This window comes from Euprymna scolopes, chromosome 23, assembly GCF_053919585.1.
Source record: "Euprymna scolopes isolate OS-2025 chromosome 23, ASM5391958v1, whole genome shotgun sequence".
Classification (NCBI taxonomy): domain Eukaryota; kingdom Metazoa; phylum Mollusca; class Cephalopoda; order Sepiida; family Sepiolidae; genus Euprymna; species Euprymna scolopes.
Window position 1 is genome coordinate 76,817,354 of NC_136504.1, and position 26,238 is coordinate 76,843,591.

Here is a 26,238-nt window from a genome sequence, read left to right on the forward strand (position 1 = left end):
TTAAAGTACTTGGATAGATCTATAGTTTTATATGGAAATATTTTTTCCAAGGTCAAATTAAAAAAGTTGATCTTGACCTTAACTTTTAACCTGAATTATCTCAAAACCGTTCTTTCAATTTCTTTTAAATTTTGACAGAAGATTTGTCTATCTTATGACAGTATATATTCCAAATTTCATGATGGGCATTTCACTAGAACTATCGTTACAAGCGTTTTAAAGAAGTGGGCAAATTCAAAATGGCGGAACGTAGTACCTGCAACTTCATATAAAACATTTTGATATTTCCCAATATGGTAAAGTTTGATATCTTTGTAAAGCTATTTTTATACTGATTAATATTTACATAAAGACCATGGTCTAAAAGTAAAAAAAAAAATTTTGTTGACGAAACTGAATTTTCTTCATTTGTTTTTTAGTACTTGTGCACTTTTTGAACCATGCTGAAATAATAACGTTATTTCGGAAGCCATTTTTAACATGTGGAGAGGAGGGTGTTTTGTAACTAATGTGTACTTTCACCTAACAATTTTATAATAAAAAAGAACATATCATAAAACTTTAAATTAAGCTGAAAATACAATTTGAAAAATAGCGTGGTTCAAAAAGTGCATAAACACCGTTTTTGTTTTTTTTATGCACCACGAATTTTGTTATGGAAAAAGTGATATATAATAAAAAAAGAATTTTGAAAGGTGTTAAAGGTTTATTAAATTATACAATAAAACATGTGATCTCAATGGTCTACTAAAAAGAAATTTCTGTTGTTTATTGGTAATTTTTTTCAATGAAAAATTTTTAAAATGCATGTTCTTAAAAATTCTTGACATGTTGAATTTTATGCAAATTCTGGTTGTGAAGTCAAACTGTTTTATGACTTTCATACTTTTCTCATACAACACAGATTTTGATACAGAAAGTGATGTAATAAAAATTTCTAAATTGAGAATTTTATTAGGTTATAGTATCAAAAGAATAAACATTTGATGGCGATGGTAAACAGTTTCTTTGACATTTTTAGAAGTCTTAAGTATACACTATATACACAAGAAATCAACATGGGTTCATTGGGATACATTTCAAAATTAAAAATCTGTTTTACTGAAACATTTTTATAATAATGAACATTAAAATATTTATTTAGATTTTTCTTTCATAATCTTTCTTTCTAAAATATATGATGCATTTTTCATCTCATTTTTTGAAAGTTTATAAGATATTCCTGTTTCAGTTATTGGATCAACTGAGCTAAGAATATCAGAATATTTCAAAATTGATAAATTTGGATGTGATGGATAATAGAAAGATGGAGAGGGTCCATTTGGTTGTAAAAATGTCACTTCCACCTCACCATTATTTGGATTTTTGTCGAGTACACATCCTAACAACCAATTCCTCCCATAAAGTGCTGTCACAAATCCGTTAATGTCTTCGAACTCCATATTGTTCCGTTTTGTGATTTGAACTACTCTTCCTTTCTTTTGTCTTGACACTGTTTTTATTTCCACTTCTCTCTGAAAGACAGGAATGAAAGTTTGTCATTTTTGTGTTCCTATAATCGTGGAGGAATTACTAAATCTGTCTTCTAAGATGTTTGCTTCTTTTGTTCATTTTGCAGTTGAGGAATATAAGAAATGTATTCCAGAAATATTTTTTATTGCATAAAAATACAGCTGCATTGGCGTCATTATTTGTTCATTATAGGGTCGCTGCAGGCTAGCTTTTGCTGCTTACCTTTTTACAGTGCCACCTAACCCATCACATGGTCCTTTCCCATGAGAAGTAGCAAAAAAGTGCCAATCTGCATCAATACCAAAATCAGATTTATGGTTGCACAGATTTATAAAGTTTTTAAAATTTTTATGTGTAACAGCCCCATCAGAGAAATATATCATTTTTTGTATATTAAAATTTATAATTTCTTTTAATTTTTATATACCCTTTCTTTGAAACAAATGGACAGCTACTGCATCATGCTTAAGACAATCAGATATTATAACAAAATTAATATGCTCAAGGTCAATTCTATTTCTAGATGAATGGGTGCAATGTAGCTTAATCATTATTCCAGTGGAATCCTTGAGCTGAATCTTGCAAAATAAATGAATAATTCTGAGAAAAATTTGCTATTGCTAAGACTTCACCAAACTTTAAAGAACCTTTTCTATCAGAACAAAATTTTGATTGTGTTTTGGCAATGAAATTATGCTTCTTCAATTTTTGAAGGCCTGCAAGGAAAGTTTCAATAAATTCCTCTGTAGATTGTGATAGAGTTTGTAGAATGGTTCTATCAGTTGATAACTACTGTTTGTATACAAAATCATCAATTGAGTTTTTTTGATAAATTTCTTGCATAACAAAATCATCCATCAGTTTGTTGCAAGATGAGCAGTCACCCAAGTAACAATTTGTCGATGCTTCATTGCATGTAACAGCAAGTATGCATTCGTTGTAATCTGTCAAATGATGACTTTCTCCTTCAGTCAGTTTAGCCAGATGAGATCCTGTAATCATCAACTTTATATTCTGATGGATTGTGCAAATGCAAACAGTATGAGTCCCGGCACCACCTGCTAACACGCATTCTTTTGGCCTAAGCTCGGCGAATTTAGAGAAGCCTATTTTATCTTGGTGCTTTGATGTGAATAATTTAAATGCCTCTTTCAGGTTACAGAGAACAAGATATTTTTATTCCTGAACCTGTTCCCCATCCTTTAAAACAGTCTTGTAATCATTTTTCCCAGGCATCACTCGACTGACTTCTTGACTTTTGTAAAACTGCTTTACTTTATTAATTGTATCTTGTGGAAATCTAGTTTTTAGTGTATTTGGCAAAGATTCCTTCCTCATTCACAAGTTTAACGAAATATATTTAAATCGATCGAAATTGCTATTTATTATGAAAATAAATACAAAATACTTTTTTTACATTTTAAATGCACAAATTGGACAACAACTTACCTTGAATTTGGAATTAAAAAATTAATCCTTTTTTAAAATAAAGTTTTTTCTCCTGTTGAATTGCAAAGAATAAAAAACTTCCTAAAAGTTAATTTTTAAAAGATTAAAACTCCATTATTTCAAAATGTTCCATTACAACATAGATTTTTAAAAAAACTGTGTTTAAATTTTATTTTAATATTAAATTATAATATAAACATGACCCTTGCCATCTATTTCATCGCCAGATTAAAGACGATTGAAAAATATTATTGTGCAAGCCTTTTCTAGCCTCACACAAAAACACACGTTCACATTTCAAATCACTTTTCTAGTCATACACATATGCGCACACACATATACGCATGCACATACACACACGTACATATATTCACGTTCACGTACATACACTAACATTCATGCGCATACACGCACGCTAACGTACACACATGTACGCACACATACGCAGCTTCAGTTCCCCTTAAAGGAAATCCATACATGCGCGAAGGACACCAGAAACAACTACAAAAGCAAGACACCTAACCCTTTTCTTTCCTTTCTCGATTAGGCTCCCGACCTGAGCGGTCGACGGACTTACCGCTCCCTTCGGGGTGCACTTCACGTCCCCTGCTACTATGTGTGGGGCAAGAGCCCCACACATAGTAGCAGGTCGTTGTCTTAGATTTGTTGTGGTCGTTGTCTTAGATTTGTTGCGGTCGTTGTCTTAGATTTGTTGCGGTTGCAGAGGGACAGTACGTACACCTTACACGCTTTTTCTCTCCATTAGGGCAGGTCGATTTTGGAACCCCGGTGAGGCAATGGTGATGATAGTTGGGGTTTGACATAGAAAAGACCTACACAAAATATTTTTCTCAAAATCGTTATCTTTGCTTGAGGAAATGACTTTAAAAGTTGAAAAATTGAAACGATTAAAAGTTTTTTGGTGAATTATTAAGAATGTCCCGTCATCCAAACAATCCGTACTGTTAAGAAAATGGAATCATTATTTAGAATATATTTTAAACTGCATTTTTAAATAAAATGAGTGAGGATAATGAATTAATAAAATGAATATTAAGTGTAAAGGCAAAATTATGTTTTTTAAGTAATAGCAACCAAAGTTCGCTTTTTCATTTCAGGAACTTTTTTTGGATGGAAACATTTTAGATTTCACCGTCGCAAAACACGTTCGTTATTGATATTGAAAATTAACGTTTGTTTATTATTTAATTTGAAAACATTACGATTTAGGCTTAATTATTTCGAAAGGAAAAACAAAAAAGACTTGTTTAAAATATATATTATTATATTTCAAGTGTCTGTAGTGAATTTAAACATATTTGTTTTATCTTTTTTAATTTGTGTTTCTATTAGGTTGGTGCAAAAATAATGGCATCAAAAACATTATTTTTGCACCAACCTAATATTTCACATCAAATTCTATTTGAAATTTTTATTAAAATATGGTAATACTCCAGTTTTCTATTAAAGCAAAAAAAAAAAAAATAGTCCATACAATTTTATTCTACACATTCTTTACGAAACATAACCACGTAAATTTTCAAGTTTTTCTACTTAATATAAAATATTTTGCAGAAAATTAGTGTCAAATTTTAATTTCTTCTATTTTTAGAGAGCAATTGTTTGTAAGCATTGTTTTTCTTCTAAAATTATAGTTTCAAAATCAGATAAACCACAAAGATTAATACAAGTAAATAAGGAAACTCCTTTAAAGGTTTTTCGTTATTTGTGCATCTATGTTATTGTGCTAAAATTACTTTGTTATTTAGAAAGCCATTCTTAATATGGGAAGGAGGTTGCATTGTAACTATTCTGTACTTTCACCTAAAAATTTAATAAACATAAATTTCATAAAAATTAAATTTAACTTGAAAATACTATTAAAAATAGCAAAGTAACAGATGCATAAGTACTGGTTTTTCAAACTCTAAACACTCATTTAAAATGCCACAGCTACATACATTAAGAATGAATCTATGGATAAATTCATATTATCGAAGGAGGAGCTAAAATCTGCTAAAATGTCTAAACTAAACACTACTATGCCTCTGATTTGGTTTGGTCCTCTCTTCAATACATCTAATTCAACTCTACAAAGCTTTTCATTATTTCTTATAACTAGCACTTATTTTTTTACGTATGAAACTGGAAGATAGCCTAATAAAGTTTCCTTCAGTTATAATCCATTTATTTATTTTACTTTTCAGATTAGAATGTCAGTAAAAGCACGACGTTCAGTTTTAACCCGTGGTTCACAAAATTTGCTGGTCCACCTTGTCGTTTGGATGAAACAGCACCTCCAACTTCACAACAAGCCATCCAGTTTAGTTAGTTCCTCGAAAACAGTTATCCCCACTTAAAAAATAGTGAGATTTCTAAGTTAATTGCCAAAGAAATTAGTATTCAGCAAGCAGTCAATCCACAATTGCCCTTGTTAAGGTAACATTATATAGGACAGAAGGTCAATATATTTTGCTATAAGAGGGTCAAACAGTGGAACCTGAAAATTGGAAAATTTGCATGTTTAATTATAGAGCCAGATTACATAATAAATACCAAAAAAAAACGGAATGAGTTTATACCCTATCTTAATTTGTAATGAACACGTGCGTTCTCTCACTTGTACTTGTGAATTAATCGGACGATAGTATCTCAGATATTGTATTTTGTGTTGAAGTCTACCTAAAACTTGTTGAATTCGCATGTGTGTGATTACTTTTGTATTTTATTTAAAAAAAGGATTTCTTATACGTTGAAGATATTTATAAATTTTGATAGCGAGTTCATACCCATTTACTTGCGGACTGTGAATTTGTGAAAATACAAGTTTCCTTTTTCTTCGCCTTAGCCCGTATTTGCATTTGGTTATTTGGAATCATTCGAAGATACACATGTGACATAAGTGGCATGTACCCTCCCCCGACGTAGTTGTATATTTAAACTCTCTTCCCACTTTTTTCCTAGGTTATATTTCAGTGAGGATATTGCTGTAAAAGTGTTAAACGTTATTGATTAACGTTAGTCAATTAACTTTCACATAGAAGTTTTCATTTTAAATACACTTAATTTTAATTTTGAATCATAGGAACCCGTTTAATTTGTAACTGGGGATTGTATCCCTTGATATTTTCACGGTTCAATATGCTGTATTGGTCTTGTTTTGTTTGTGCCATGAGGAAGGAATTTTATGAAAATACCTTTGTAACCTTTGTGTGTGCCTTTCTTTGTGTATAATTTTTGAACGCCTATTTTTGTATTTCTTTGGATTTATTCCATATTTTTGGAAAAAAAACAAACGCTGCATGATGTTGGGCACTTGTTCTTCCGGATTCCTTGTAAGGAAATGAAAGTTTTATTTGGGGAAGATTATCGTTGTCTTAGATTTGTTGCGGTTGCAGAGGGAATTACCTAAGCTTTATTTTATGACAATGAAGGCCGATGTCGATGAATGATTGTCATCAGTAGATAATATAACAGAATTGTTGGGTGATCATTCCTTGCGTGAGGACGTGGACTGTTCACTAGTAGAAGCGGATGCTGTTAATGTTGTAGTGTTCTCGTCCCAGGTTCGATTCATTCTTTCGAGGTTGGCACATGGTGTGGAGAGTGATTCCTTGTGTAACCCTGTGATATTCAAAACTCCTAGGGAGATGCTTGGCGAGTTACCGACTACTAAGCCCGAATGTCCAGACTCTGAAAACTGTTTGCTGAGTGCTGGCAAGTTTGGATTGGAAAATGTTGCATCACGGTCTGAAAGCAGTGTTGTAAGTGCCACTTCAGAGGATCTGCGTAGTCAGGCGCTGAAGTTTGATTTTTCTGGCGGGCAGTTTGCCAGTAGTATTTTAAAGAAAAATGTATTGGGAGTGAAATTCCCAGGTATCATGAATGATACCACTCGTGTCCACGACTTGTTAAGTGTGGGCATGAATATTGTGAAATTTATGGAGGGATTTCCATGGGATGTTGGAATTGTTTTACTCTCTAAAAACGTGAGTTTGAAAACTCACATATGTAGTTATTCTCCGCAACTTTGTCAGAATAATGAGGAACTTAATCATGACGGGGAGATATTACTTAGGTCATGTAGTTCTGACAATAGCCAGTGGTTAAAGGACAGGAGTCTATCCTGTGTGAAAGTGCAAGCTTTGTGCACTTCTTTAAGTGCTAATGTTAGCACTGGGAGAGAAATTCTCCATCAAGGGTATAGGGCAAAAACATTATATCCACCTGTGAACGTGTAAAAACCAAGACGAGAATGGTTTTTGAAGAGTTACGTGAACTCAAGTTGGACTGGGGCGTCCAGATTCAGGTTGAGTGTAACTTGATAAAGAATCCCATGATGGATCCTGTCGAATTTGCTGACTACATGGTGTGTAGTTCAGTTTCTCCGAGTTCATACGAGAGTGTAGGATATGTTGTTCAGAGATCGCTTGCAGAACCTTCATTCTATGAAGTTGCTCCTTTAAGTAGAACGCTTCCTGTTTTGGAGTCACATGCAGGTGTTATCGTGTTTAAATGTTTTGTGAAGATTTGCCTTGGCGTAGCTTACGGTAATCGAAGTCAAGCTCGATTTGTCCAGGGGTGTTTCTGAGGTGCTCAGAACCATCTTATACTTAGTTAGAAGTGAGTTTTCTAATGCTGAGATGTTTGTTTCAGTGCTGAACACAAGAAGATTGGATCTCTCCTTGATAGGAGTCTTCCATAAATATTACATCTCCAGATACCTGGGTGTTTCTGACACCTATACTCAACTTTGTTTGTTTGGCTACATGTATATAGCTATACAAACGTTTAAAACTGTAATCGCCTTGCATAATTTGCGCAGGATTTGTGTTTCAGTTTTATTTTATTCCACCAAGTTGACGAACTTATCAAAGCATAGGGTTGATTGGATTCGTCCCTCTTATAGCACCGGTGTTCATCTCACTGGGCTCTTGTGGTTACGAGGGAGCTGAGATATTTGGGTGTTCGCCAGAGATAATATAAGGATGAGGAGGTTGGATGGTAGGTGAACTTCTCAATTCTTTATGCTCATTAATATGCCTATAGTTAATCTGACAAAATATTCTTGTGTTGCAACCTTGCATCTCATCATTAGTTTTAAATTTATGAATCTGGTTAGATACTCCTCCGTTCAAACCTAAAACATAAAGGTTTTCATGTGAATTTGTATAAAATAAGCCTATTTGAATTTTTCTGCTTTTTTGTTCTGATATGTGTTTCCTGAGTTCTTCTGACCATATGCTGTGTGGTATATGTATATATAAAGAAAAATGTTGTATTGTAAATTTTACAGGTGTCATCCAACTGTAGGTTGACTGCCATTTCCTGTTGGGGGAGAATGTTGGAATTTTTTTTGTACCAATAATAGTACCCCCCCCCCGTTTACATTTATTATTTTTTATCTGGTTCTTGTATTCGATTTTTTGTATTTGTATCTTTTTTGATTCTTAGTTTTGTACATTTTGGGTTTGTACGAAACTCCCTTTAATTTGGAGAAAACGGAAATGCTAGCTCCGTGATGACGTCACGAGCCCAGCGCGAGACTCGCTCTCTTTTGAAATTCCGCCAACTTCGTTTATTGCCCAGCGCTGAAAGTGGAATTTTGACGAGCCTCCTTCAAAGAAGAAAACCCAGCAAGAACACCCCGGATATGCGACGAGGCATACTTCTGAATACTATCTACGTGACTACGGTTTTGCACGTATTTTTGAAGGAGTGTAGTTATTTTTAAAAAAAGACTTTATTTTATGTGACAAGGAATTTTGGAACCTCCTACAAAGAAGAAAACCCGGCAAGAAAACCCCAGTAATGTGACACGGCCATACTTCTGAAATCCATCTGCGTGTCTACGGAGATGCAAATGGAGGAGAGAAAATTCTAAAAGAACTTTAAACAAAAAAAAAAGAAAAAGGCACGTGCCTGACTGGCTTTCAATTTGTGAGTATGCTCCTAAAATTTATTTCATATGAGAGTGTGATTAGGAAATACTATTTTGAATCTTATTATTGTATTCATTCATGGATACGACATCTTCATTATAAGAACCAATGTTATTTTTTCATTATATGTTACCTTGGCATTTCATAAGTTTAATGCCCGCAAAGGGAAAAATTTGCAACTAATTTTATTGTGAATAAAATCTCTTCTTCGTTTCAAAGCAAGACCTTTATATTTTATTCTTTAACCCCCCTCCTTTTTATTCCATGCTGTCATTTTTTTTCAGGTCAGGCATCGAATTTATCTGAAAGCAAGATAAAATTCCGATATTACAAATCATTTATAATTGTACGATAACTAGTCTTTTCCATGTAATTTGTGATGTAATCTCTTTTTAGAAAATATTTACATCTTTCGTTTCCTTTATTTACATCATTTAACCCTCCATCCCACAATGTATACAATGTATGAAAAGTCTGCACAGTGACAATCAAAGAAGGCTATCAAAGTTTAAACAGTATATCAACTTTCCGTATGTGTTATATATTATTCAATTTTTTTTCTCTTTCTTCCTCTCTCTCTCCCCTCTAAAGAAATATATATATATATATATATATATATATATATATATATATATATATATATATATATATATAAATATAAATATATATATATTGAGAAAGTTTTTTTTTTAATTTGGTCCCAAGTTCTACTATAAAATAAAAAATTACTACAAGTGCTGAAACAGAAGACCCGAGTTTGCTGGATTAGTCAAATCCATGATTTTCATCAGAGTCACTTTACCCAGGTTTTCTTATTCTTTTTCTTTTTTTTTTTTTTTTTACAAACGGCTCATCACTTATCAAGGCCCAGAGAGGCCACTCAAGGATAAGGGTTAATGAGTGTACAGTAATCAATGGGACAATATCATAGTAATCGTTAGTAGTGGAAATTTGGTAACTTGGATTACTTAAGGGGGAAAGGCTCATCAAGAATTTGTTTATGTTGGACTTGAAGACGATCATATTGTAGTCAGTTTGAAAGCAGGGAAATGGAAGAGAATTCCACAGGCGTGCAGTTCTAAAAAAGAAGTTTTTGTTTTTTTTCATGGAATGTACATTTAGGTTTAGGCACAGATAAAGAGTGAGGGAACTCATTGAAAGTGGTTTGAGCTAGATGAGTGTTTTTTGTGAAAGTTTGGCGAGGGAGGACTATAGATTGGAGCTCACATGAGCACTTGCCATGAAAATGACGATAAAGTAGAGACAAGCTCGCAACATTTCTTCTGTGGGAAAAGAGAAAGCTACAAAGTGTATTTTGAACTCTGTCAAAGCAGGATCTTTCTAGCATCTCCTTCTCAGTGCTTCATCCTTATACAGGTAAAGAATTGCATCAGCAGTTAGATATCTAGTATGATCCTGTCAAAACATTGCGCCATTCATTTCAATTGATTCCAGACGGGAAGCAGAGCATTGATGATGTAAAGATAGAAGCTTGGTTTTAGATGCATTACAATTAACCGGCCACCTCTTTTTCCATTGTACCAGAGGAAAGAGAATCAGAAAGAATTTGCTCACTTACCTCTTTTGAAGTTTGATATAGATGGTAATGTCGTCAGCATAAGTGTCTACAAATGATCTTAGGATGTGATTTGGGAGATCATTGATGAAGATCAGGAAGAGAGTTGGGCTCAGGATGGACTCCTGAGGATTTCAACATTAATACTGTGAGCTTTTGATTTCTGCCCATCAACCACTACTCTTATGAACCTATCAGAAAGAAATGATTTAATAATTGAGAAGACATTTCCAGCTATACCGCAGCTGAAGATCTTGTGGAGTAGACCTTTATACTATATCCTATCAAAGGCCTTTGTCAAGAGCAATTGCCCTAGAAAAGAAGCCTAATCCATCGAGAGATTCACTAATCCTATGAGATGTAATGGGTAATGTAATCTGCTATAAATCTAGCAGCACAGAAACCATATTGTATGTCATTAAGGAGGTTACTTTGCTGAGGTGTTTGACTACTTCTCTATTTAACATAGATTCCAGCAACTTACTCATTACACACAGGAGACTTATTGGTCTGTACTGAGAGAGGAAGATGACCGATCATTTGAATTCTTAAATACGGGGTGAAGTTTTCCAGGGTGTTGGGAAGCAGTTCTCCTTAAAACAACACTTAAACAGCTTTGTAAGTACGGGAGCTAATTCTGGTTGAATGCTGTCAGGGTCAGTTGCTTTACTGCTTTATTGCTTTACAAGGTTTTTGATTAACTTGGCAACATCACACTCAGATATTTGTATGTCACATTGTGTGTTTTCAGATACAGAAGGAAATACGGGGGTGCCAACCCCGTATTTCCTTCTGTATCTGAAAGCCTTGATTTCATAGGGTAGAATTGGCAGCAAAGTTCTTGGCCAGGAGTTTTGCTTTGTCTAATACGGACGAGATTACCTCAGGTCCATTGATGATGGTTGGAATAGAGCACACGCTTCTGTTCAGGACCCTGTTTGGTGTTTGGCAAAACTGGTGGGAACCAAGCCGCTGCTCAACTACTTTAGACTTATGGACTGAGCATATAACTCTCTCACGTTCTTTATTACTCTTTTACAGTGGTTGCTGGCAGTCCTGAAAGTGGCTTTAGTCTCAGTACATCTATTACATTGGAAGTAATGGAAAAACTGATTTCTGTGCACAATGGCAGCAGCACATTCTGGAGAGAACCACGTCTGGCTGTTAGGTTTTTGTTGGAATTTTTTGAAGGGTCTGAAGCGGTCTATACCTACAATCAACTATTCTGTCAGGTTTGATACTATAGAGGACACATTCTTTTGAAAAATGGAATGCAGAGGTAGACCCTATATAAATGTGTGTAAACTATCCCAGTCAGCCTGAGAGTATCGATATACTACACGATGGAAAGGTACACTTGAAAACTTATTACATTTCGTTTTTATCTTAACTGATACAAACAAGTAGTTGGAAGATCCCAGCGAAGACAGAACAGAGGATGTACATAGCTCAAAGCAAGTTGTGAGAAAAAGGTCTAGGTGACTTGCATACTGATGGTTAGTGTCGGGCAAAAACCAATTAAAAAGTTTGCTCTATGTCTGAATACACTTAATGTAAAGTTTCAAATGTTTAGACCAAAAATTGGCTGAGTAATTTGGTAGAGACCACAGAGGTCAATTTTTTTAAACTTTGACCCCAATTTTGACCACTTAACATTTATTGTTTTGGGCTCAAATCAAATTTAAAAGTTTGATCCATATCCAAGTCTCATGTGTTTAGACTCAAAATTGGCAGAGGAGTTATATAGAGTTTCCAAAGGTCAAATCGTTGAACTTTGACCCCTTGACAGGTAAATTTCTTGCCGAAAACCGATTAAAACGATTTTCCCAAATCTCGATACCCCTTATATCAGATTTCAAGTTTGTAAACTGAAAATTGACAGAATAGTTTGATAGGAAAATGTACACAGACAGGCACACACACACACACACACACACACACACACACACACACACACACACACCACTGCATTTATATTTGCTCTCTATCGCCCCCACTACAGTGGAGTTACTATCCTTAAGAGCATATCTGAAAAAATTGACCACATCCTGTCTGCTCATCCTTCAGCTAACGTCCACATTTGTGGTGACTTCAATGTCCACAATGCGGAATGGCTGACCCACTCTAACAAGACAGATGATGAGGGGAGGTTCTGTCATGATTTTGCCATTGCCTATAACCTTATCCAGATTGTCCACGAACCCAACCGAGTGCCCGATACTTCCGGTCACTATGCTAGCCTTCTAGACCTTTTTCTCACAACTTCCCCTGAGCTATGTTCAAGTTCTGTTCTGTCTCCTCTGGGATCTTCTGACCACTCGGTTGTATCAGTTAAGATAAAAATGAAATGCAATCAGTCTGGAGATGTACCTTTCCACCGTACTGTATATCGATACTCTACCGCTGACTGGGATAGCTTCCGTACACTTATATCCGATCTACCCCTGCATTCCATGTTTAAAAAGGATGTGTCCTCCATAGTATCAGACCTGACCGAATGGTTAATTGTAGGCATAGACCGATTCATACCATCCAAAAAATTCCAACAAAAACCTAACAGCCAGCCATGGTTCTCCCCAGAATGTGCTGCTGCTATCGCGCACAGAAACCACTTTTTCCATGACTACCAACGTAATAGATGCACTGAGACTAAAGCTGCCTTCAGGACTGCCAGCAACCACTGCAAAAGAGTAATAAAAAATACAAGAAAGCTATATGCTCAGTCCATTAAATCAAAAGTAACTGAGCAGCAGCTGGGTTCCCACCAGTTTTGGCAAATAGCAAACAGGATCCTGAACAGAAACGTGCATTCTATCCCAACCATCATCAATGGACCTGAGGTCATCTCGTCAGCATCAGACAAGGCCAAACTATTTGCAAAGAACTTTGCAGCTAATTCTACCCTATGCGATAATGACCATCAACTCTCTGTATTTCCTCCTATAACAGACAACACGCTATGCAACATACAAATATCTGTGCGTGAGGTCACCAAGCTAATCAAGAACCTTGATTCCAGTAAAGCAACTGGCCCTGATGGCATTCCAGTTATAGTGCTGAAAAAGCTACAACCAGAACTTGCCCCCATACTTACAAAACTGTTGAAGCGTTGCCTTAAGGAGAAGTGCTTTCCAACACCCTGGAAAACCTCATCAGTATGCCCTGTATTTAAGAATTCAGGTGAAAAGTCATCTCCCTCTCAGTACAGACCAATAAGTCTTCTGTGTGTCATGAGTAAGTTGTTGGAATCCATATTAAATAAAGAAGTAGTCAACCACCTCAACAGAAACAACCTTCTTAGTGACATGCAATATGGTTTCCGCTCTGCAAGATCAGATGTGCTAACGGTTATATCACATAAGATTAGTGAATCTCTTGACAAAGGTTTCCTTTCCAGGGCAATTGCTCTTGACATATCAAAGGCCTTCGATAAGGTATGGCCTAAGGGCCTACTTCACAAGATTTCCAGCTACGGTATTACTGGAAATGTTTTCTCAATCATTAAATCATTTCTCTCCGATAGGTTCATAAGAGTAGTGATTGATGGGCAGAAATCAGAGGCCCGAAGTATTAATGCTGGAGTCCCCCAGGGGTTCATCCTGGGCCAAACTCTCTTCCTGATCTACATCAATGATCTCCCAAAACACATACCTAAATCATTCGTTGACATCTATGCTGATGACACGACCATCTATGGCAACACATCAAAGGCTGTAAATGACAAAGTTCTCTCTAATTCTCTCTCCTCTGATCTTGAGCACGTGTTACAATGGCGGAAGAGGTGGCTGGTCACTTTTAATGCATACAAAACCAAGCTTCTATCTTTACATCATCAACACTCTGATCCCCCATCAGGCATCAATTGAAATGGATGGCTCTCATCTTGGAGAAGCTCCATGTTTTGACAAGCTTCTGGGTTTGACTTTTACTCCTGATCTGAAATGGAACACGTACATCAAATCTGTTGCCAGGGACACTGGGAAAATGGTGGGATCCTTCTACCGCTCCAGAAGATATCTCACTACTGATGCAATTCTCTATCTGTATAAAAGCCAAGTACATCCAAGTATGGAGTACTGCTGCCACATCTGGGCAGGAGCTGCTAAAAACAGCCTATCCTGCCTTGACAGAATACAAAATAGACTTCATTGTTTAGTGGGGGATGCCCTTTTCTCTTCCCTGCAACCTCTCTCCCACAGAAGAGATGTTGCGAGCCTGTCTTTGTTTTATCTTCAACTAAAATTTGCCCCATACTTACAAAACTCTTTAAGCGTTGCCTTAAAGAGAAGTGCTTCCCAACACCCTGGAAAACCTCATCAGTATGCCCTGTATTTAAGAATTCCGGTGATAAGTCATCTCCCTCTCAGTACAGACCAATAAGTCTCCTGTGTGTCATGAGTAAGCTGTTGGAATCCATATTAAATAGAGAAGTAGTCAACCACCTCAGCAGAAATAACCTTCTTAGTGATATGCAATATGGTTTCTGTTCTGCCAAATCTACAGCAGATGTGCTAACTATTATATCTCATAGGATTAGCGAATCTTTTGACAAAGGCTTCCTCTCTAGGGCAATTGCTCTTGACATATCAAAGGCCTTTGATAAGGTATGGCATAAGGGCCTACTTTACAAGATTTCCAGCTATGGTATAACTGGAAATGTTTTCTTGATCATTAAATCATTTCTCTCTGATAGGTTCATAAGAGTAGTGGTCGATGGACAAAAATCAGAGGCCCTCAATATAAATGCTGGAGTCCCCCAGGGGTTCATCCTGGGCCCAACTCTCTTCCTGATATACATCAATGATCTCCCAAAACGCATACTTAAATCATTTGATGACACGACCATCTATGGCAACACATCAAAGGCCGTAAATGACAAAGTTCTCTCTGATTCTCTCTCCTCTGATCTTGAGCGTGTGGTACAGTGGGGGAGGAGGTGGCTGGTTACTTTTAATGCATCTAAAACCAAGCTCCTATCTTTACATCATCAACGCTCTGATCCCATCTGGCATCAATTGAAATGGGTGGCTCTCGTCTAGGAGAAGCTCCATGTTTTGATAAGCTTCTGGGCTTGACCTTTACTCCTGACCTGAAATGGAACATGTACATCAAGTCAGTTGCCAAAGTCGCTGGAAAAATGGTAGGATCCTTCTACCGCTCCAGAAGATATCTCACCCCTGATGCAATTCTCTATCTGTATAAAAGCAAAGTACGTCCAAGGATGGAGTACTGCTGCCACATCTGGGCAGGAGCTGCTAAAAACAGCCTATCCTGCCTTGACAGAGTACAAAATAGGCTTTGTGGTCTAGTGGGTGATGCCCTTTTCTCTTCCCTGCAACCTCTCTCCCACAGGAGAGATGTTGCGAGCCTGTCTTTGTTTTATCGTTACTACCATGGCAGGTGCTCATCTGAACTCCAAACTTTGGTCCCCCCTCGCCAATCTTTCATGATAAACACCCGCCTAGCTTAAACCTCTGTCAAAAATTTTCTCCACTTCTTATTTGTGCTAAAATCAAAACGTAGATTCCATGAACAAAGCTTCTTTCTTAGAAGTGCACACCTGTGGAACTCTGTTCCGGTTGCCTGTTTTCCACCTGACTACAACCTGGATGTCTTCAAGTCCAATGTGAACAAATTCCTGATGAACCGCCTCCTTAAGTAGTACACTTTATCAAATCTCCAACACTAACGTACTGTACACACAATAACCCTTATCCCCGAGTGGCTTCCGGGCCTTGATAAGTAGTGACTACCTTGTAAAAAAAAAAGAAAAAAAAAGACAATTTCACTTTTATAGATATAAAGATTTTAATTCTTTCTTTGTTTGATTGAAACTATTGTAATTTATTCAATTTTTATTTTTATCATCAATTTTCTTATGATGATGATGTTTATCCATCTCTTGTGAAGATTACCATGATCATGCAATTGTTCTGTGGGTTTAGAGATGACTTGTCACTTCGATTGGAGCGCTGAAGTATCTCCCACATTTGGGACATCCGTGGGATGATTCTGTAGCAGAAATGCTGACTGCTCTGTTTTTCTATTAATACATTCCTCTTGTGTTCTTCATTGCATACAAATTCAGCAATTATAGCCCCTTGGTGGCTTGTGGTACGTCAGGAACATCTCTCTTGGACTAGGTTTTTCCACAAGCTGGAATACAAACCAAACTGTTTGAGGGAGACCTTCAGTCTGTCCTTGAACTGTTTCTGCTGTCCTCTTATGATTTTTTTTTCTTTGGACAGCTCACTATAAAGGAGCTGTTTTTGGATTCTTGAATCTGACATGCAACATATGACCCACCCAACGAAATTGACATTGCTGTAAGTGTGCGCTGACGGGAGGTTTGATTGCATCTGTATCTAGTATCTTGTCTTGATATTTTTACATTTTCATCAATATATGGAGGTAAGTCATGTGGAAATGGTTCAGTTTCTATCTGGTTCAAGTTTCACATGCATACATGAGAATGGAAAGAATCACAGCTCTACATTCATGAAGTTTAATCTGCAGCTAAATATCTCTATGCTCCCTGACAGTGGCTTGGAGATATCCAAGGGTAGCACTGCCTTTGGATATCATATTTCACTGAGGCCACCGAGAGTAAGTACAAGCCAATGAACATGACAGCGTGACATCATTACCAGATCATCATGGAGGTATACGGTGCCTAAAGTTTTGTGTTCAACCACGTGACCACGCTAATAGCCATAAAAAAATATTTTTCGTTGCCCCTTGTGGTGATTTAAACATATTTTTATTTTCTAAAGAGAAAGAACAATTCTTCATTTGGATAATTTTAATCTAACAAAATATAACAGTAAGTGAACCTGTTTTTTAATTTAAAATTTTCTTATATGTCTATCGAAGAAAATCGAATATTTCATTTTATTTATTTTTTTTAAGCTGCAAAACAAACAATATTTATATGAAAATATTTTTCAGTCCGTTCTTTTAATAATAAATAAAACTTTTCATTGAGTATTTTTTTAATTTTTAAATTTTAATTAAAAAAAAAATTTTTTTTAAGTTTTTAATTTTAATTTTTCATTGAGTATTTTTTAAAATTTTTTATTTTTAAAGTTAGAAGCATTTTTGCACAACAGTTTTTTAAAATTATTATTTAATCAAAACGATCGATGAATTCACCGGGCGTAATTTATTTCTTTAAAATATATTTAAAACTTAAACTTTGTTTGTTTTATAACATTTCAACTGTAAATAATTTACATGACTGAAATGGGAAATGAAATAGGAAATTCTGTTTATCGAGACATAACGAACACAAAATCATCTTAAAAGTTCATTAACTAATCAGTTTTAATTAAAGTTTTGATATGAACTAAAAATAAAGAGTACATTAAATTTTAGTTAACATATTTTCTTGTGTTTTATCTTATAAATAAGTGGGTACTTTACAGGGAATGGGGACCCTGCGTAAACAGTGTTTTTATTCAATGATTTCTCCCTGAAAGCGTTTTCTTTCACTTTCTTCGTATGTATCTCAGACTTTTTTTAAAAATTGTGCGTGTATTTATTCTTTTGAATTATTTTTCATTGGGGAGGGGGTGAAAAATAATTTAACAAAAAAATAAAAATCTTTAGTGGAGAAAATAATAAAATAATTAAAAAAAAAAAAACAAGCACAAAATAAAAGTATGAATCAAATGAATTTGATTCATACTTTTATTTTGTGCTTGTTTTTTTTTTTTTTTTAATTATTTTATTATTTTCTCCACTAAAGATTTTTATTTTTTTGTTAAATTATTTTTTCATACATATTCAAATAATTCCCCCCTTTTTGTCCTCAAATAGTACCTGCAAGTTTTCGTGATTAAATAAACCAAAGCAAACCTTTTGCGCATGCAAAAGGGTCAGGGAGGATGGAAAAGCCGAAGTGGAAAAGTACTAACCAGATCTCCACTGGAAGTGTGCAGTTCAAATCTAACAAATTGGGGGCGGCATTTTGTCACCCAAACCCCAGGAAACACCAATGGCTAATGCCAACGAGAAATCAATGGCAAATGGCTGTTGTGATAATGTGCAATCATCTGCACGAGTGGTCAAGAGGTGGAGAGCATTGGAAATCTGAGGAGACTTGTTGTCACGCGGTCTCCAGCGAATACCACAGGTTACTGCAAGTGAGTGATCACTCATGATGGTCTGTGAGACAACTAGTAAGTGAAGAAATGATGTCGTCGCCCTCCCCCCTCCGAAATTTACCACCACCCTTGTTTAATATCGTAGATGTTTACTATATTTTCTTAGTTTTTAACCAATATTCACATTATGGTATGATTCTCTTTTAGTATTCATGTATTCTGCACTGATATGAAAATGGTGACTATAGCGGAGTATAGGATTCCTAACCATGTAACTGATGAAAATATGCTACATATATTTGATGAAGAACATGGGGAAAAATGAACATAGAACAGAAAACCAAAACTAATTTCTGTATTAAAAGTAATAGTTATTTAAATATTTCAACATATAATCTTGTGGTTCCTCAATAAGGGGCACTCTGGATAGGAACAAAAATAAAAATTATCTCAGTCATGAAGGATTTCCCCTTCACCGGCCGAGGACAGACAAAGTGAATTATAGCATCAGAACAGATACTACTACACTAATCTTATCCCGAAGGCCAAGAATTGTTTGTGTTTTGTTTCTTTAATTGTTTGTTCCCTAAATTCATAATTCAGTTTTATCAGTATTAGATTGTATATTGCTTTAAAATTAAGTAATTTTACATAGATAATATTTATATTTTATAGTCAGTTTCATTATTAATCGAATTGGGTGCCTTTCTTTTTTTTAAACATGTTTTAATGCTCTTTTTAAAAATGCCGTCATATAGTATCGACAGTAACAGTTCGACAAATCTTACCTACATTGCCTGCAGGTATTTTTCAGTTAACAGACTTTCTATATCTCGATGACCGTGATTGGACTCACTGTCTTTAGGCTTTGGTTTCGATTTCAACTCAAATATTTATTTTTTTTTTTTACTTACACGAAGTGAACTGTTTAGAAAAAAACATAATATTCTCATGCTTGCCTCAGTTTCTTTCCGTTTTTTACTTCATTTTTTTTTAAGGAGTTGAACGCTGGGTATATCTGCTAATATATATATATATATATATATATATATATACATATATATATATATATATATATATATATACATATATATATACATATATATACATATATATATATATATACATATATATATACATATATATACATATATATATATATATACATATACATATATATATACATATACATATATATATATACATATACATATATATATACATATATATATACATATATATATACATATATATATATACATATATATATACATATACATATATATATACATATATATATACATATATATACATATATATATATACATATATATACATATATACATATACATATATATATATATATACATATATATATATACATATATATACATATATATATATATATATATATATATATATATATATATATATATATATATATATAAAGCTAGTATTATTCATTTTATTTCTTTATTTATTTCATTTTATTTATTTATTTATTTATTTTCCAAATACAAAAAACTTTGCATTTTGACGGACCGTTTTACACATAAATGATCATCCGGAAATTTATTAAACCAATTCAGGATCTTTTATCCATGTTACCCTTCAAAAATATTCTAAAAACACACACACACACACACACAGTAATAATTTTAGAAGGCCTTCTAATAGTAAAGGTACCTAAAAAATGATAATAATTCATAGTTTTTGTTTCGGTTAATCTGATTTTAGAATGACTATTAATTTGAAAACGTGATGATGATCTTCCACCCAAAAAAGGAAAGATTTAATAAATGTTGGACTTACAGATTATAGGTAATATGAGCCTGCCTAACTATGCTGATGTTGATAATAATATATGGATTACGTTTATAAACTTAATGTAAAAATTTGGGAAAACCATTCATATGTGTTAGGAAATATGAAAGATTATTACTAATTATAGTAGTGTGTGATTTTAATAAATGAAGTGTGCGATTGCTTTTATTGTATATATGTGCATCTTTATATTACATCTGAAAAAAAGGCTTACAAAAATTTGGAGTGTTTATTAAATCCTTCGCTTTCCCATAGTGTTTGCAATTGACGAATCAAAAATGAAGTATGGATGACATGCTAATGAAAGATAAAAAAACAAAAAACTACCACTTTTCTCTAAAAAATAAATAAAATATTAATCCGGACAAAATAGTGTAATCAATGAATGTAATTGAAATATGTTTTACAGTACAAGAATGCATAATAAAACACAACTTTTTCATGGAATATTTGGTTATTCCAGTTATTGCAAAGGAAAATCTCACAGCATTATAAAATGTAAATTAATTTTGATGTATAAAATTAATTTTGATATAAAAATTAATTTTGATATATAAAATTAATTTTGATATATAACATTAATTTAAGCACGAAAATGTTATCACAATAACAATTGTGGATTTTTTTTTTTGTTTTTATGTTTTTAAAATCTAAGCATTTTTTTTGTTTTTATGTTTTTAAAATCTAAACATTTTTTTTTGTTTTTATGTTTTTAAAATCTAAACATTTTTTTGTTTTTATGTTTTTAAAATCTAAACATTGTTTTGTTTTTATGTTTTTAAAATTTAAACATTTTTTTTGTTTTTATGTTTTTTAAATTTAAACATTTTTTTTATTTTCATGTTTTTAAAATCTAAACATTTTTTTTAGGTTCTGCTAACCCATCTCAGATAAGGAGATTACGTCCTGCCTCTGCCTGTCTCAGCAATAGTAGTGGCCTGACTGTAGCTTTGCCACCACGTCAGTGCACAACGGCTTCAACTCCTACCCAGTACCATTTAAGCCAAAGTGGACCTACCAACAATAACTCTTCCTCCTCCACCTCTGCATCATCATCAACATCGTCATCATCTTCATCATCTGCAGCCATGTCTACACTGGTGCTGCGTAGTCTAAGCATGCCTGCAACATCATTCCATCACACATCAGTAACTTCATCATCATCATTGTCAAGCGGAGCAGGAGGAAGCCAGCAGCAGCAGCAGCAAGCTTCAACCAAGGTTTATTCAGCACCTCCCATCATGCCTCCTCAGCTACACTTTAATCGAGGGAGTCTGCATAATCCTCACATCTTGTACCCATCATCAAGTTTTGATTCAGGTTTGAGTCCTTCAATTATGTCAGCATCCAATGATGGCAATGCTATCACAGACAATGAAAGCAATGAATGTAATGTCTGTTACGAACGGTCAATAAACTGTGTCCTTTATACATGTGGCCACATGTGCATGTGTTTTGAGTGTGCTATGGCTGTGAAAAAGGATCGCGGTGCCCTCTGTCCAATTTGCAGGCAGCACATAAAAGATGTTATCAAAATTTTCCGATCATGAGACAGAAAGAAAAAGTGCAATTGAAGATTTGACACAAAACATAAAGAAAAATTTAGTTTAGAGAAATGAAGAAAAAGCAATATTTCATATCTGGATTAAAGCCAACCAAACAACTAAAAAAAAGTTGATTCATGAAGCAAAAACTAGTGTGAAATAATTCCAGTCCTTTTCTGCTTTCCTCTCATTATTTGGAGGAAGTTACAATCTTACAAACAATTCCAATCCAGTGTCGATTGGATGGCAATGACCAAAAACTGGCCGACCGCATTATGCACTCAGCAATGGTTAGTGCTTTCACAGTAATAAAAAGGACAAGGCACAATGTAAACACAAATGATAACACGGCCTACACATTTATCATAAATCCAAGAATACATAAAACAATTGAAGAGTATTATTGCAAAACATAGATAAAATATGTTTTTCTTTTCAAGAATAAACTTACAAAGGCAGAATTGTATAGAAACGTTTTCTTTCATTCCTAATTTTATGTAGGAATTCTTGTATCAAGAGAAAAAAACACTATATTCCTTTTTTAATAATTCTATTTGGATTATTCTATAAAATGTATCTAATAGAATTTTTTTTAAAGAATTTGAAATGAAATCTCAGGATTTTTTTTAAACGTGGAAATGTCAGACTATTATTAGCTTCTGAATTTACAAACTCCCTCCTCCCTTCCCTCTCTTCAATTCTTCCTCTCTCTTATTTGTAAATAATAATTATTATAATGATGGTGATACTACAAAATATGAGGTATAAAGATTGCAGGGGCTCAATCTGTGTGTGTGTGTGTGTGTGTGTGTGTGTGTGTGTGTCTGTGTCTGTGTATCTGTGTGTGTCAACAAGTTGCTACTTCCTTGTATGAGTGTGTCTTACAAACTAATCACCATAGACAATGAAGCATTATCTAATTTTACAATCACCCACCCCCTTCGCTGTCAACGTGAGCACAGTTCAACTCTCTAACTGGGAATTATTTTTTAAATGTCAACTTCCTACAAATCTGCTACAATCATACAACTGGATATTTGTCAGTCATTTTTCTGCCAATTTAACTTGATTGAAGAATTTCTTGTAGAAATACAATTCACAGCAACAAATGATTTTCAAATGCAAATAATGCAAAATCTATTTTCTTTATTCTTTCTTAATCTTTTTGATTTTTTTTTTCGCAAAATCTCACTTATATAAAGGCAACAAATCAAGTGAACATGCCAAGACATTTGCCTTTAATAGGAATTATTATATTTCCTTATTTTATTTTCAGCTGAGGTAAAAGAAAATAGAACACATTCAACTGATGTTCACAATAACTTGATACCGCACTCTTTGTAATTCCTTCAACTACAGTCCTCATAAAGACACAAATAATTTTAAAAAAAGAAAGAAATATTCATAAATATATTTGATTATCAAATAAATCTATCTTTTAGTGAGGAATCAATTGTGGGCGAACCTTTTTGAAGTAACTGAATTCCTTGTGCATTTAGTGAAAAAATACTTTTGCTACTAATTTTAAAAATAAAAATACTTTTATGGGTTTTGGGGGTTTTGTTAAAACCTCAAATAAAAAAATATCTTGAAAATTTTCATAAAATTACAAAACCTATTTCAAATGAAGAATGTAATTTGTTCTGTCTTTTAAAAGAATGAAACATCTTCATAATTAGCTCGTTTTATTATGATTTTTGTTATTAGCTGTAACCTCATTGAATATTTAATTGTAAACCATTTTGCTTTGTGTTCAACAAAATTGAAACAACGACAACTTTTCTACAATTATTGCAGATTACTGAGTTGAAATAATTTGCAATTTTACCAAATTTTTAATTGATTTTGGAACCCGAAAATTATACTAGCAAAACCATTAAACAAGGTTCACTCAGGAGTCATATCATATTAACATGGTGAGTTTAGTTTTCATTTGAAAAACGAAAATCTTTGCGAACATGAAATTTTTTTCAAAGATTGCATTTTTCTGGTGTAATTTTCCTGTTACTAAAATAGAAAATCTTGTTTGGAGTATAGGTTTTCTTTAAAATTTCCTTCCATTTTACAAGGTTTACTTTTTAAATATTTTTATTAAGACAAACAAGAAATAAAATTTAAGCTGCAAAGACGCACACTGAAAGCTGCTTCTTTATGTTGCAGGATAAACACAGAGACACATATAGTTGTCACACAATTTCATAGATTAAATAACAATTTGTTGTGGATATTTTTTATTTCATGTATATATATTCAAGTGTTTAGAATTGAAATTCAATTGAATTTTTAAATTTTGACATTTGAATCTATAAACTTATGTGTGTGTAGTATTCAACCAACAACTTTGATAATGTAAAATAATTGTCTCTACTTTGTATCGTTTCTCCAATCGTAGATAAATAACAAAGAACATCAATAAGTCAATTTGAATTTTATATATTTCAATATTCCAAATGATTTTATGCCTTTAAAAAGTGATATGTCATCATCATCATCATCATCATCATGTAAAATAACTCATCTTTGTTTCTTTTTTACAACCATAATTCATTACCATCTCGGTAACGTTATAATGATATCGATATCTGATATTTAACTGATCTTCCTTTATCGTCTTCAAAACAAGAAACTTGCTCAGATCTTTTTTTTTTCGGAAGAGAAGTGAGTTAGGGTCTATTATTCAGCAATAAGCACAATATGTGTACATATTTTTTCTTTGAAACATGCTGTACAGTCCTCATTCGTTCATAAATAAAAAACAAATGTTCTTGACCATGTTTTAATGATTTGCAGATAATCTAATATTTCTCTTTGATTTTTTTTATTGTTTTCATTTTCAATCATTAAGCGTTTTTAATATTTTATTAAAAAAATAGAAAGGTTTTTGACGATATTTAATGATTTGCAGACAATATTTTTCTTTTGTTTCTTTTTTTCTTGAAAACAACAAAAACAAACGTAAATTGTTTGCAAATCGGGAGAACTTCTTTTTTACTTATCATAAATGAATGATGACCCTGAAATTGCTGCAGCATCTTGCCATTGTAAAGAAAGAGAAGAATGAGTTTTCACAATATTTCTGATTTTAAAAGCGTTTATAAAATAATTTTTAGATTATTTTATAAAATCTCTGAAGAACATTGTAAAGTAGTTTTGTGTGAAATTAATTATAAGTGAAATGAAGAATTTTGACTTTTGTGCTGATGCTGCTGCTCCTCCTCCTCCTCCTCCTCCTCCTCCTCCTCCTGAAATTGCTGTCTGTTATGGCACGAGTTATAGAGCTTGCAAGGTCAGCCTAGTTTTAACAGAAAATTTAAACTCAAAATCTATGTTAGCAAAATTTACTGGGTAATTTATAAAGGTTGTTACTTCCTCTGTAATGGCCCTTCTGGTCGTTTAAGGCAAATATTATTGAGCAATTTCTTCCCACAAATAAAAACTTAAAAAGTTTCATAATGACTGGCAGCTCATGATAAGACATTGGAGAGAAATAAAAAGTGCAACAATCCATTTTCATCATGAAAAATTTACTGACATTTAAATGTGTTCAATCTGTTTTTAGACAAACCACAAATGTATTCACAAAAAGAAAGTAAAGTAACTGTTACAATTGTGATGGTGGGGGTATTTCACACTTCCCACTGCCTCTTGAATTATCAGATTTTAATTTCCTGTTAAAAAAATTCCTTATTATGTATGGTTTCTATTGTTCAAACTATTTTAGTATTACAATCAGATCCAACATTTTATGTTTTTGACAATTGTAAATTTTCTTTTTTTTCAAGAATTATTTTCTTTAACTTTGATGTACAAAATGTCTCCTAAAACTGTTGTTCCCCCAACAAATAAAAACGCCTTTTAAACAAAACGTGCTGCACAACTGCACATTCCTGTTCTTGAAAAAATCACACACAAAAAAATTTAAATTTTTTATAAAAGACCCTAATTAAAATAAAATTCAGCCAAAATTTGATTGACAAACGTTTTTCAGCCATTTCTGGATGCTTTATATATATATATATATATATATATATATATATATATATATATATATATATATTATTTATTATTTATTATTTTTTATATATTTTTAGTAAATATTAAGACATTCATTTGATGTAATATGCACAATATGGTAGTAGCAATACAAATTGGACAGGATATATATATATATATATATATATATATATATATATATATATATATATACCATATTGTGTATATTACATCAAATGAATGTCTTTAATATTTGCTAAAAATATCTGGTGCTTATTTATGTTGAGGAACAA

The 26,238-nt window shown here is 33.3% G+C and overlaps 1 protein-coding gene across 2 annotated transcripts in view; it reads left to right on the plus strand.

The window, feature by feature from the left end:
* LOC145246016 (protein neuralized-like) overlaps positions 1–24,721 on the plus strand; it is a 600,001-nt gene extending 575,280 nt beyond the window's left edge. For both annotated transcript variants that reach the window (XM_080107829.1, XM_080107828.1), the window contains exon 5: positions 21,279–24,721. In XM_080107829.1, the coding sequence (XP_079963955.1) occupies positions 21,279–21,958 (680 nt within the window). In that variant the 3' untranslated portion in view covers positions 21,959–24,721. The remainder of the gene's footprint in view (positions 1–21,278) is intronic.
* The last annotated feature ends 1,517 nt before the right edge of the window (positions 24,722–26,238 follow it).